Below are 15,448 nucleotides of genomic sequence, written 5' to 3' on the forward strand. Positions count from 1 at the left end.
TCGTGCGCATCATCCATGAGAGCATTCTCAGAAGCAGACTTCTGCTCCATATTGTTGATGAAGCCAACAGTGTCGTTAGCTTAGCCCGAATCAGCACTTCGAGGTAACGCGCAAAAAAAACAAAAAAACTGCGTTGAAGACCAGTTACTCTTTGTGCCGTCTAGCACTTAAAAGGAGCATTTAATACTCGTTGACATAAAACAAACAAACGGAGTAACAATGTTCCACTAAGTTTATATTAGATTCAGAAAGCAGCTCCCAGACCAGGGGTCTTCAACCCTGTTCCTCGAGGGCCGGTGTCCTGCTTGTTTTCCATCTCTCCCAGCTGCAACACACCTGATTCAAATGATCAGGATTGTTATCCAGCTTCTGCATACCTTGTTGATTAGCTGATCATTTGAATCAGATGTGTTGCAGCAGAGACAGACGGAAAAGAGGCAGGACGCCGGGCCTCGAGGAACAGGATTGAGGATCCCTGTCCTAGACCAACAACCGCTCACGTCGCCATCTTGGCTCCCTCACCTCGACTGGCTTCCCTTGGGACCTGCCTGTAGCCTGCGTGACGTCATCCTAATTTGCATGTTGTGCAGATTCGTCCTCTCACAACGAGATTTATATCCTCAGCTGGCAATTCGTGTGTAGTGAAGATTCGTAGTCATAGAAACGAGAGTTGTATTCACAAAACATTTCACCCTCACAATTTTGATTTGCACTCACAAAAAAATTTAAAAATTCAAACCCTCACAAATCTGATTCGTACTCACAGGGAAATAATTACAGATATGAATCTTACAATTACTGATATGGAAATAGAGAAAAGGGTCAGCTGTGATGTGTGATAGAAGAGTTTCAGCTAAAATGAAAGGGAAGATTTAAAGAACTGTGGTGGGACCAGCGATGTTGTCTGGTTTGGAGACAGTACCACTGAGGAAAAGACAGAAACCAGAGCTGGACGTGGCAGAGATGAAGATTCTGATTCTCTTTGGGAGTGACCGAGTTGGATAGGATCAAGAATGAGTTCATCAGAGGGACAGCACGTGTTCGATGCTTTAGAGATAAAGTCAGAGAGGCCAGACTGAGATGGTTTGGACATGTCCAGAGAAGAGATAGTGAGTATATTGGCCGAAAGGATGCTGAGTTTCCAAGTCCCAGCCAAGAGGTCTAGAGGAGGACCAAAGAGGAGGTTTATGGACATAGTTAAAGAGGACATGAAAGTAGATGGGGTGAGAGCAGAGGATGCAGAGGACAGGGTTACATGGAGGCAACTGATTGGCTGTGGCGAACCCTGAAGGGAAAAGCCGAAAGGAAAGAAGAGGTGTAATAGCAAATAACAGTCTGTTTTTTTAGAATGATATTGGTTCAAAATGAAACAACTTTTTTGTGTTCTGTATGCAGGGAGGAGCTGCCCAACATCTACAAGTGTGTGTATCAGGGGTGCACTGCTGTCTATAGAGCTCCTGATGGTTTAAAGGTCAGATCCCTGACTAGTTCTCTGTGACTGAACTATAGTTCTATACTGATGCTTACAACCATAAAAGAAAAACATCATCATTGTTTAACTACAAGTTCTTCACACATTTCAAATAGGAAATAGTAATTATTGTGAATGAATTTAACAAGTTGCTGTGGAACAGATGTGATCCTCCAACACGAAACCGATTTCTCTCTCTCTTCCTCTCTCTGGCTCTCACTCTCTCTCTCTCTCTCTTGCGCTTTCTCTCTCTATATATGTATGTATATGTATCTATATATCTGTCTCTATCTATCTATCCATCCATCCATCTAGACTGCATATATCTATCGAACTATCCATCTATCTATCTAAATATCTATCTATCTATCTATCTGTATATACATTACAATACAACTATTTATATAGCGCATTTCACAACAGCTGGAGCTGTAACAAAGCGGTTCCATATGGTGTAATTTAAATTACAGGGAAATTAGAACACAAATTAAAACACATTTACAGTAGATAACAGAAGAACATAAATATATATGTATATATATATATATATATATATATATATATATATATATATATATATGAATTACAGTAGACAAGTGCAAGGATTTTTTTTGCCAAACTTCATTCATAAAAATGCAAATCAAACACAAACATGCATATTCTTTGTTTCTTTGGATGTAACAGTCACTATCAGTAATGACACACCGTGTTAGAAAACCCTTATTATTTATAGCTGTTTGATGCATTGAATGCTCATAAATTATTCTGTCGTTTGTATTCAAGGAAGTCTTTTTCACCTTGGTGTTTTTCTCTAGAAGCATATCAAAGAGCATCATGAAGAGGTCAGGGAGCGGCCCTGTCCCCATCCTGGATGCAGCAAGATCTTCACCATTGACCGCTACTTGCAACGACATGTAAAGCTGATCCACACAGGTATCTTTGGTTTCATCAATAAAAGCCTCGTCTACCTTCAACACACGATAGAGTAGTTCACAGCAAGTGTTTAGATTTACAGTGAACTACCCTTTTTACGAACTTGTCGCGAGTATCGTCAGGTTTATGTCATTAATTATTCCAGGTTGAATTTTTACTGCTTGCAATATGCTTAGCCACTACTAGGGGCACCATGCAGTTTTTTTTATTCAATTTAAAATGCGTAAAAATTACAATACAATACAATTTTATTTATATAGCGCATTTCACAACAGCTGGAGCTGTAACAAAGCGTTTTCCATATGATATAATATAATTTAGCAGGAAATTATAACACAAATTAAAACATATAAACACTGTATGTTTTTAGGAATTAACAAGTGTGACGGACGACAAAACCGTGAGAATCATTCATCAGTTAGGAGACTGCTACATTTAAAGAGTTTGAGTTCATTTTTTAATCTTGGAGGTTAAGAACTTTCATTCATGCACACACACAGAACACAATGCAGTTTTATGAGGTGAACATTTATTCTTTAAAACAACATGGCAATTGGGAAGAATACGGCATAAGAAAACTAACTATGGTGGAAAGGCTAACAAGGAAGGAACGAGACTATAATAAGGTGAAATGAAAGATAACTAATCGAAGCAATTAAAAATGGATGATCTTAGTCATGATTGTGTCACCTTTCTTAAGTTAGAGATGTGGCTCCATGACTAACTTCACCCCTTATTGTAGCAATTCTAAGCAACAATATGGTTTGGTACACTGGTAATTTGCAGTCACTGAATGCCCTTGGAATGGGTGAGCTGTGAGGTCATCCTGATTCGAGCCTCGCAGTCGAGCTGACCAAGTTGTGAAGGCAGGAGGTGTCAAGAAAAGTTGGAGATGAAAAAATGGAAAATTGAAAGACCAGAAAAATAAAAAAAGGTGGTCTCGTGTCTCCAGCAGGGCATGGTACGCAGCCGCGTAGGGCCCCGATTTTACCAAAGGGGGGCCCGACTTTACCAAAGGGCCCCGATCTGGCAACCCATTGCCGACACATCGTCTCACTAATGCGCACGCACAACATGTGCACCATTTATGGCAAACCAATGAATGACGCTACATCTCACTTTGCAATAATTAGTCTGCGAGACAACGTGCAACTGTGTGTAAACAAGGGCACCAACAAAATGTCAAAAAGACTGATTAAGTGCAGAAAAACAAAAGAAAAGGAGAAAAGATGAAGAACAATCTCGAGGTAAGTGTGGAGGATGTTTGGGCCTTGCGTTTAAATTGCGAATAGCAACTTACGTTGTCTACGTTGTCGTGTGATGACTCAGGGGTGGTGGGGGCTTTCGCTACCCCTGCATCTTCACACGATGGAACTTTATTTATTTTAACCGATATTTTAAAAGGAAAAAAAGCTTAAATTGTGTCAGTGCGCTGTGCCAATTGATTTTATTTTCAGGCACATCAGAGTTAGCTAGCATTAACTAAATATGTCCTGAACTCAACGTTAGAGCTTGCATTAGGCTTCAGTCACATTGACATGGTGGGCTTTAGAGTCATCAAAAGCGGCACGGTTGATGCTGCTGATCAGTTAGAGGGCCTACAAAGGAAACTTTGCTTAGGGCCCCCAGAAGACCAGGGTCTCAAGTTCATATGTGCGGGGGCTGTGCACTGGTCCTGTTGAGGTCTCAGGCTCTCTGTGGATGGGGCACTTTACAGCATTCTGGGCACTTGCTGTTGCCAACAATTTTGTCCGGCTTCATAATCGTGAATTGTGATTTAATGGCTTTTTCTGTTTTATTTTAAGACAATCTATTATATTCTTATTCTTTACTACTCTTTCCATCATACCATCAGACTATTCCTCCCAACTCCCATGTAGATTTAGAGAAGTTCTGTTCAATGTCAGCAAAACGGCAGTCTGACAGTGACTGACTAGACGGTCCGTTAGGACTGGACGGGTTAGTGACGATTCCAGTGATGCACGAAAACCCACTTTGCTGATCTCTGTTTACGTACCTGTTTCATGATGCAAACCATTTCAGCAGGGATAAGCGAACGGAGCTGTGTTGCGCTCCTTGCGCTATTTAACGATCAATAATTCTTTGCAATAGTTACAACACAATACAATACAATTTTATTTATATAGCGCATTTCACAACAGCTGGAGCTGTAACAAAGCGCTTTCCATATGCCGTCATATAAATTAGCAGGTAATCAGAACACAAATTAAGACACAGAAACACATTTACAATAGAGACCAGAAGAACAGCAGACAAGTGACAGTCTCATGTTGAGTCGATAGCGAAAGAATAAAAATGTGTCTTCCAACGGGTTTTAAAAATGGACAGAGAGGGAGATTGCCTATAATTATAATGGGAGCTCATCCATAGGGAAGGACCGGCAACAGAAAAGGCACGATCCCCCCTGAGGCTGCGCTTAGTTCTCGGCACCTCCAGCAGCATTTAGTCCACAGACCTAAGGCAGCGGGTAGGTGCGTAGGGGTGAAGGAGCTCAGAGACGTACGCTGGGGCTAGGCCATTTAAACCTTTGAAGTACAGAAGTATCTTAAAGCGAACTCTAAAGTGCACCGGGAGCCAGTGAAGAGAGGCCAAGATTGAGGTTATGTCATCCGTCTTCCGAGCAGCAGCATTTTGGACCGGTTGGAGGCACTTGAGCGACGGCTGGCTGACTCCAAAGTAAAGTGCATTACAGTAATCTATCCTAGATGTAACAAATGCATGGATTACTGTTTCCAAGTGCTAAGTGCTGTTGGGAAAGTAAGGGCTTCACTTGCCGCCCAGTTGAGACCACTTGTGTGCATGTGCTCTCCGACATACACAGCAAGATGGAAAGATCTAGAGGAGAACATGATAATGAAAATTCCATTGAAAGCATTAATGTTTGACACTAAACCAGGAGAATAATTTTAAAGAAAAACTGTCCGGTATGATGATTGAAGCCATGAATGAATCCATCAAACTGTCCAAATTAGAGGAGGACGCAAAAATATATCGATGGTGTGCCTACGACTCTGAGTTTTTCCCCAACAAGTATGATAATCAATTTAAACTTTGGATTTCAAAAGGACTAACAGACTACAACTCACTTGTCCACGAGGGGGCACTTCAATCATTTGAAACGTTAAAACTAGGGCTGTCAAAATTAAAGCATTAACTCAGGTGATTAATCCAAAAATATTTAACTCGGTTAAATATTTTAACTCAATTAACTCAGTTTGATTTACTTCAAAAAATAATTTGCATCCTTTGCAAATATTGCGCCATATTAGCTGTACATCTTTAGCAAGTAGAACTGATATACAGAATCAGAATGCCCTTTATTGTCATTGTACTCAGTGTACGAGATTGGAGAGCTCCACTCTCCAGTGCAATATAAGAAATAATTTAATTAAAAAAAACAAATATGAATACAATACAACAATACTATACATATATATATATATATATATATAATATACATACATATATATATATATATATATATATATATATATATATATATATATATATATATATATATATCGAGGCGCCACTGTGGCCTGACTGGTTAGCACAATGGCCTCACAGTGAGAGACAGCATCGGTCGTGGGTTCAATGCCGGCTCCCGCCATCCTGTGTGGAGTTTGCATGTTCTCCCCGTGCCTGTGTGGGTTTCCTCCGGGTACTCCGGTTTCCTCCCACATTCCAAAAACATGCATGGCGGGGTGATTGAACACTCTGAATTGCCCCTAGGTATGAGTGTGAGCACGGATGGTTGTTCGTCTCTGTGTGCCCTGAAATTGGCTGGCAATCTGTTCAGAGTATATATATATATATATATATATATATATATTAGGGGTGGGACAATACAGTTAACTCACCATTTGATACTGTGACAATTTGTGGCCCACGATAACGATCATATCACAATACACAATGTCTATGATATTCAATATATTGTGAGAAAATTCTTCAAGGATATATCACGAGATATGTGACTGAAAAAGAAAAAAATGCCCATAAAAATGAAAACATATGTAATTATGCATTTATTCAATGCCAATACGTGTCGTAACACTGTAGCTACGGCTGGACAAATTAAAGTGCATGGACATTAATAACAGTTCCCTGTACAGCTGAACACATTAAAGTGCACAGACATTAATAACATGTTTTATGGAAACCAAGACACTGCACTGCTTTCTGAACCTAAAATGTCAGTAGCAACTGTCAATAAAGTGCTTTACGTTAAACCGCACAGAGGAGACATCAAGGCATATTCTTCTTGAGGAACACTAACTGATCAACATGCTCGGACGTAAGAGTACACCGAAGGGAAACTTTGCTTTAAAAGCAGTAGTGATTGTCCGCTGTCTTGGTTCACCTTTTTTATCACCTGCGAGTAGTTCGTGATCGTGAACGAGGTGGCTTTGCAAATTCGTAGTGTTGATGTTATATTTTACCTTTGCAAAGCAGTTCTTGCAGATTGCATACTCTATATGTAGTGTTCGCCCCTCACCTGTCTCGTAAAAAGCCGAAGCGTCTCCACACTTTCGAGTGGAAACTCGCCTCTGAGTCTCTGATTTGTTTTTCTGGGTTTTCCGCCATTCTTGCATTAGTTCTTCTTCTATGGTAAATTCTTCACACTCTGCTGATCCCGGCAAGTTTAGAACCGTTTGCGGTATTAACGCCCCCACAGACAGGACAGGAGAGATTAAATACGGACAGTGACGACGAGGTAAATCCATTATGTGTGTTGTTTTAAAATATCGATACTTGCCGCCAGGCTATCGATTATTTATTGCGACAGAGTTAGCAACAATTTATTGCAATATCGATTTTTTCCCACCCCTAATATATATATATATATATATATATATATATATACATACACACACATGCACACACACGCGCACACACCCCCACACACACACCCCCGCACACGCACACACACACGCCTACATGGACACGCGTACATGCTGTAAATGAAGAATTGTGCTTAGCATATCTGTTCTGTGTTTCAGAAGAGAGGAACTACATCTGTGACCAGTGCGGACAGACTTTTAAACAGAGGAAACACCTTTCAGTTCACCAAATGAGACATTCAGGTGTAAAACCTCTGCAGTAAGTACTATATTGAAAATGTAGCACTCTGCAGGATTTTGCCCCAAAATATCTTTGCGATCAAATAAAAAGGGTATGGCTTTAGCCTTTTTAATTTGAATATTTGTGACTGACACATCTTATGTAAATGTTTGTATTTTAATTTGTGTACTGATTACCTGCTAATGTACATGACAAATGGAAAGCGCTTTGTTACAGCTCCAGATGTTGTGAAATGCGCGACATGAGGTTTTATGTGATTTTATGTTTTAAATCACTTAGCTGTTTATTTCCCCTTTTTTCAACCAATGAATATCGGCTTGAAATACCAGTTATCGGCCTTCCATGACTACTAATAATCAATATCGGTATCAGCCTTCAAAAAAGCATATCGGTCTATCACTAGTCCAGAGAAGAGATAGTGAGTATATTGGCAGAAGGATGCTGATTTTCCAAATGCCAGGCAAGTGGTCTAGAGGAAGACCAAAGAGGACGTTTATGGATGTAATTAAAGAGGACATGAAAGTAGTTGGGGTGAGAGCAGAGGATGTAGAGATTTGCTATGGCGACCCCTGAAGGGAAAAGCCGAAAGGAAAAGAAGATAGCCAGTGAGCAATATCAGCACGAGATTGCCAATGCACTGGCAGGCATTGAAGGAGTTGAGAATGTTTCGGGTGATGTAGTCATACAGACTCTGGACCAGGAAACTCATGTTAAGCGCCTGCATGCCGTCATGAAGAGACTTTCGGAATGTGGACTAACGCTGATTGCAGAAAAGTATCAGTTCAACATGGACATACTTGTTTTCATGGGAATATTGTTCACGCTAAAAGGCACTGGACCAACTGAGGAAAAAGTGAGAGCTGTGGTGGAAGCCTGAGAGTTGTAGACTGCTACGAAGATGAGAAGCTTTCTCAGGCTGGATGACTTCGGGTATACCACAGTTTGCCACACTTTCTGAACCGCTAAGACATCTAACCTGGAAAGAGACTATTTTGATGTCTGGGCCAGAACAAAAACAAGCATTTGAAAATTTAATGACTTGAGTTGGCAAGAGCTGGTATTTTAGTTTACTTTGACAATGATGGCCCCAACCAAAGTCAAACCAGATGCAAGCCCAGTAGGTTTGAGAGCAATACTTGTGCAAGTACAAAAAGGGGAAGAGGTACATCCCAGTGTGCTATGTGAGTCTGAGTTTAAGAGACTGTGAGAGAAGATATTCTCAATCAGAATAAGAATCGGAATCAGAAATCCCTTTATTGTCATTGTACAGTGTGCAATGAGATTAGAGAGCGCCCCTCTCCAGTGCAATACAACAATAATTTAATCAAATGTATAAATTAGATAAATAAAAGAATAAATAATGAGATGGAAAATAATACGAAATTGGATAAATAAAAACACATTACGTCACTGTTCTGCAAGGTAAGGGTGGTCGTGTTTGTGTGTGAGAGTTCAGAATGGTGATGGCTCTCGGGAAGAAACTGGTTTTCAGGTCAAACAGGTGTGAGTTCGGGTGAGTATTGTCCTTGATGATATTGAGAGCTCTGCTGAGGCACCGGCAGGGAGGGGAGAGGGCAGCCTATAATCCTCTGCGCAGTTTTGACTGTCCTCTGGAGCCTCACTCAGTCTGCCTCAGTGCAGCTGCTGTACCAGGTGGAGACACAGTAGGTCAGCAGGCTCTCGATGGACGAGTGGTAGAAGGCCAGCAGCAGCTTCTTGTCCAGGTTGAATTTCATGAGGACCCTCAGGAAATGCAGATGCTGGTGAACCTTCTTTACCACTGCTGTGGTGTTGTGTGTCCAGGAGAGGTCATCGGAGATCTGTACTCCCAGGAACTTGAATGTGTGGACCCTCTCCACACATTCACCTTTTATGTAGGCGGGGGGTGGCACAGTCTTGTTCCTCCTAAAGTCGATGACGGTCTCCTTTGTTTTTGCAATGTTGAGTTGCAGTCTGTTGTCTTCACACCAAGCCGATAGTCTCTGGACCTCCTCCCTGTTGGCTGCCTCGTCACCTTTCGAGATCAGACCGACCACTTTCGCATCGCAAATTTGACGACGGTGTTGTTACCGTGGGCCGGGCTGCAGTCATAGGTGTAGAGGGCGTATAGGAGAGGGCTCAGCATGCATCCTTGAGGGGAACCGGTGCTCAGCGTTCGGGTGGAGGACGTGTAGGGGCCGATCAACACAGTCTGGGGTCTGTTGGTCAGAAAGTCCTTAATCCAGATGCGTATTAGGGCAGGGAGGCCGAGAATGTCCAGTTTGGAGATGAGGATGTCTGGGATGATTGTGTTGAATGCCGAGCTGTAGTCCACAAAGAGCATCCTGGCATAGCTCTGCTGTTGTTCCAGAAGGCCCAGCACAACATGCAGAGCAGTGTCGATGGCGTCCTCAGTGGATCTGTTTGCTCGGTATGCAAACTGGTAGGGGTCCAGTGTGGGAGGAAGGCAGTCCCTGATGTGCTGGAGAACCAGTCTCTCGAAGCACTTCATGATGACTGGCTTGAGAGCAACAGACGGTAGTCAATCAGGAGGACTGCGGGTGACTTTTTGGGGACAGGAATAATGGTGGATGTTTTCAAACAGGAGGGGATGACTGCTTGAGCCAGGGAGTGGTTGAAGATCCTGCAAAAAAAACATGTGATAGTTGGTGGGCACATGCTCTGAGGACCTTGCCTGGCATGCCGTCGGGTCCAGTAGCTTTCCTGGGGTTTACTGCCAGGAGCGCACGCCTCACATTGTGCTCCTCTATGGTAATTGAGGGGGAGTTGAGGCATGGAGTGCGGGGGTGTGACGGTTGGGGCGAGTCAAAGCGGGCAAAGAAACAGTTTAGGTCCTCTGCCAGCGCCGCACTCGGGTCTAAAGATGTCATGCTGCCGCCTCGGTAGTCGGTGATGCTCTGTAGACCCTTCCACACCTCCCCTGGTCTGTTGCTGGCAAGGTGGGACCCCAGCTTCCTCTTGTAGTCCTTCTTGGCTAGCTTAATGCCTTTTTTCAGGTCAGCACGAGCCACACTGTACAGGGCTCTGTCACCTGACCTGAAGGCAGTGTCACGGGCCTTGAGGAGAGAGCGAACCTGGCTGGACATCCAGGGTTTCGCGTTTGGGAAGGTCCGTATGGTCTTGTTCAGGGACACAGTTTCCATGCAGAACTTGATGTAGTCCAGCAGACATTGTGTGTAGACATCAAGGTCCTGATGATCAAAGAGGTCCCAGTTGGTGTCTTGAAAGCAGTCCTGTAATTCACTCATGGAAGTCTCACGCCAGGTTTTCACAGTCTTTGTGGTGGGCCTGAATCTGCGTCTGAGAGGGGTGTATGCAGGTGTGAGCAGCAAGGACAGGTGGTCTGACTGGCCGAGGGGGGCGAGTGGGAAGGCCCTGTATCCGTGCTTGATGTTCGAGTACACATGGTCAAGAGTGTTGTCTCCCCTCGTTGGGCACTTGACATGCTGGTGGAACTCTGGGAGCACAGTCTTTAAATGGGCCTTTTTAAAGTCTCCCGCTACTAAGTGAACGGCATCAGGGTGGGCCCGCTGTTGTTTATCGATGACGCACGCGAGTAGCGAGAGCGCCGTGCTAGTGTTAGCATCAGGAGGGATGTAAACAGCAGTGACGAGCACTACAGTTAGCTCCCTCGGGAGGAAATAAGGCATTTAACGGACATGTACTCGGTGTCGGGGGAAGAGTGCTTCTCAACGATCACGCTGTTGTTGCACCAGTTCTCATGCACGTAAACACAGAGCCCCCCCACCCCTACTCTTACCGGTGTCTCTCGTTCGATCCGTGCGATGTAGCGAGCGCCCAGCTATCTGGATGCTAGCATCGGGAACGTTGGCCTGCAGCCAGGATTCCGTGATGATGATCACACAGCTGTCTCGCACATAGCGGTTTCCCAGGATCTGTAATTCCAGATCGTCGATTTTATGGACTACGGATCTGGCGTTGGTGAGGTAGAGACTCAGCAGTGGTTGCTTGTGGGGCTGCTCTCGTAGCTTTAGTAGGGCAAAGGTGAGCTTCTGCTTCCTCTCCCTCCGTCGTCTGCGTCGCCTCCTGGTTCCGATGACAATCCACGGTGAGCCGGGCGGCCTCGCTAGTTCGTCAGGAATTTTGCGATCATAGCAAAATTCCTCTGAGATGGTCATTTTATATCGATATCCAACGTCCACGATGTCCTGACGGGTATATCGATACTGTGCCACAGTTGGTGTTAATAAGAACGAGCAAACATAAATAAAAAGTAATAAAGAGCACTGGAAGGGAGAGCCGTTAGCCGCTGCGTCCATGCGTGCCGCCATCTTGAAAAACAGAAAGAGAAGCCCTAGCTCTGGTATGAAAGCCTACATCCTTGTGTATGGCAGAATGTTTGAACTCATCACAGCCCACAAGCCATGAAAGGCCCTATAGTGCCATTTCTGAAACTACAACCATATGAATTTATGATTCACTGTCAAGACAGCTGTCTGGCATCATGTCAAAGAAGATACATAAGCAGGAATCTGAGGAATACATGACATGTATTGCAGTTAACGCTATTCCGAAAGTAATGCATACGTACCCATTGCAAACGAACTGTGTATGTTTGCCTATATAGTTTCAGAAGAACTCGCACCGTGCCGCCAGAAAACCTCAGAGCTAAAGAACTTTCATTTGCTCATGAAGGACATTTAATACAACACAAATTTATTTAATATCGCGCATTTCACAACAGTTCGGTCCCACTGGCCCTTCTACTTTCAACTCTGTTGACCTTGGCCCCCTGGCATCTTATCTAAAGCCAACAGACTGAAACTTGGGTTTTAAACTAGACAGTGATTTTAAAGTAGATCGGCATATCAGCGCTGTTGATCCAACTTCTTTCATTTTAGGCAGCTGGCTAAAGTGAAGCCCTTTCTTTTCCAGCAGCACAGAAATAGTAATCCATGCCTTTGTTACAGCTAGGCTAGATTACTGTAAGGCACTTTACTTTGGCGTCATCCAGTCCTCCCTCAAGCGCCTCCAACTGGTCCAAAATGTTGCAGCTCGCCTTTTAACTGGAGCTCGGAAGACGGATCACATAACCCCAATCTTGACCTCTTCACTGCCCCCCAGTGCACTTTAAGATACTTTGCTTTAAGATACTTCTGTTCATCTTCAAAGCTTTAAATGGCCTCGCCCCAGCGTACCTCTCTGAGCTCCTCTACCCCGATGCACCTGCCCGCTGCCTCTGGTCTGCGGACCACATGCTGCTGGAGGTGTTAAGGACTAAGCTGAAAATGTTTGCAAAAGATGTCATGGATGTTAAATCGTAGCCAGACCAGATATCCCTGACACACTGAGAAGCACACTTTTAATCAGAATCAGAACAGAATCAGAAAGCCCTTTATTGTCATTGTACTCAGTGTGCAACGAGATTAGAGAGCTCCCCTTTCCAGCGAAATACAACAATAATTAAATTAAATATATAAATTAGATTAATTAAAGATTAAATAGAAAATAAATATGAAATTGGATAAATAAAAACACATTATGTTGCTGTTCTACAAGGTAAGGGTAGTTGTGTGTGAGAGTTCAACATGGAGATGGCTCTCGGGAAGAAACTGTTTTTCAGTCTGGTTAGTCTTTGTTTTGATGCACCTGTAGCGCTTGCCAGGAGGCAACAGATCGAACAGGTGTGAACTCGGGTGTGTATTGTCTTTGATGATATTGAGAGCTCTGCTGAGGCACCGGGTGGTGTAGATGTCCGACAGTGAGGGGAGAGGGAAGCCAATAATCCTCTGCGCTGTTTTGACTATCCTGAGCCTCACTCTGTCTGCCTCAGTGCAGCTGCTGTACCAGATAGAGACACAGTAAGTCAGCAGGCTCTCGATGGATGAGTGGTAGAAGGCCAGCAGCAGATTCTTGTCCAGGTTGAATTTCCTGAGGACCCTCAGGAAGTGCAGACACTGGTGGACCTTCTTTTTTTTTTTGTAACTTTTTTTTATTGAACACATACCTCAGTATTACAAACATCAGATCTGACACAGTATATTACGTTTAAAAAATAATATATATATATATATATATCTATATATATATATATATCCCCACCCAAACAAATTCAAAGGTTAAAAAAATGAAAAAATAAAACTGTGGTGTAAATAAAACCTTCCTACATTTCAAAATCAATGCCCATTTGTTCAGATAGTTCAACCAAATCTTTGCCTATCAATGTTGCACATTTTCACCAATTGAAAGAAAAAACAAAATAAAACAAAAAAAACAGAAAACACACCCAACGATAACTGTAACAAAATGAACAGCGAACCTGTCAACTTCTGTGGCTTTTAACTAAGAATCAAAGTCAAATAAAATCCAATCTAATTAGTGCTATGTAGTCCTTCCAACCTTCCTCAATTCTGTTAAATTTATCCCTCTCTAATCTCAGTGTAAATGTCAACCTTTCCATCTCATATATATTATGTATCACTTCCACCCAATCTTCAAACCTCGGTATCTCATTGTTCTTCCACTTTCTGGTAATCCCTGTTTTACTTGCCACCAACATTATTTTATACATATATTTATCTCCCAATCTGGTCAAAACAATTCCAGGTTTTCCCAAATAAAATCCTTCAAACGTAAATGGGAGATCTTTCATCAGTATTTTATCCATATGTTTCTTCAGCTCTTGCCAATAACTGCCAATGTAGGGACACCCCCAGAACACATGATAATGGTCTACTTTTTCTGCGCCACACAATCGCCAACACTTTGTATCACGGTATTTCGTCTGTGACGGTGTCCTAAAAAAATCTAATTTTTCCACCCAAATTCCCTCCAAGATAAAGAAGTTGTACTTCGCTGCTGTTTATTCATCTCTTCCCATTCTTCTACAGATATGACAACATTTGCGTCTCTCTCCCACTGCTCTTTTATATACACTGTATCAGTCCCCTTTAAGTCTTCAATTCCCTTATAAAGCTTAGAAATTAGCTGTTTCCCCAGTTTGGACTGCTGTGCTGAAGTGAACATCACAATAATGTTGGGCCACCTCCCCTCCACGGTTTTCCCCCTTGTTTGAGTTGGATAATGCGACATTTGTAAGTATCTGAAATGATCTTGATTTGATAAACCATATTGCTCTTTCAGCTCTTGAAAACTCTTAATGACTTCCTTATTTAAGAGTTCCCAAAATAGTATAGGTCCACTTTTCCAATTTCTAAAACTCCTGTCTGTTCTGTTGGGAATAAAGTCTGAAGCATACCCAATCCATCTTTGAATTTTACTTTGGGTTTTCAAATTGTTTCTGGGAAGGATGTCAAACAAAATCTTGAGTGATAAATTCAGCCATGGGTTTGACCCTTCCATAATATGTTTTCTAGGTCGATGTCCACTATTATAGCTTGTACAGGAACACCATCGGTTGTACCTTCTTCAATATCTTTTCCATCTAGTTGAGTAAGAGGGGTCGCACACATTCAATAATATCTTTAATTGGGCCACCTGATAGTAGCTCTCCAAGCATGGGAGTCCCAGCCCTCCTTTATTTTTAGGGTAACTGCAAAGTTCTGTACCTAATCCTTGGTCCCTGCCCCTGCCAGACGAATCTTGAAATCATTTTATCCCAGTCCCTAAATTCCCCTCCTGTTAATCTCCACTGGCAGACTCTGAAACAGGTACAGAAACCTCGGCAATATATTGATTTTAATCACCTCAACTCTTTGTGATATGGCCATATAGGGAAACAGATTCCATCTGGAAATGTCTAATTTAATCCTTCTAATCAATGGATCAAAGTTAATGGCTTTCAATTGTCCTAAATTTCGGGGAAGATTTACGTCCATATTTGATTGCTTCGGAGTCCCATTTTATCTCATATTTGCCCATAATCTCCTGGTATGGTCGATAATTTAAAGTGATAACTTTGTTTTTTTGTATACTTATTTTATACCCTGAAAGATACCCATAATCTATAAGGGTTGA

At 42.5% G+C, this 15,448-nt stretch overlaps 1 protein-coding gene across 2 annotated transcripts in view; it reads left to right on the forward strand.

The window, feature by feature from the left end:
* znf276 (zinc finger protein 276) overlaps nucleotides 1–15,448 on the forward strand; it is a 64,924-nt gene that overhangs the window by 44,684 nt on the left and 4,792 nt on the right. For both annotated transcript variants that reach the window (XM_088297912.1, XM_088297913.1), the window contains 3 exons: nucleotides 1,396–1,471; nucleotides 2,287–2,404; nucleotides 7,429–7,528. In XM_088297912.1, coding sequence (XP_088154038.1) covers nucleotides 1,396–1,471; nucleotides 2,287–2,404; nucleotides 7,429–7,528 — 294 coding nt within the window. The remainder of the gene's footprint in view (nucleotides 1–1,395; nucleotides 1,472–2,286; nucleotides 2,405–7,428; nucleotides 7,529–15,448) is intronic.

This window comes from Idiotropiscis lumnitzeri, chromosome 6 (genome assembly GCF_059441095.1).
Source record: "Idiotropiscis lumnitzeri isolate Australia: NSW breed Sydney's pygmy pipehorse chromosome 6, RoL_Ilum_1.0, whole genome shotgun sequence".
Classification (NCBI taxonomy): Eukaryota; Metazoa; Chordata; class Actinopteri; order Syngnathiformes; family Syngnathidae; genus Idiotropiscis; species Idiotropiscis lumnitzeri.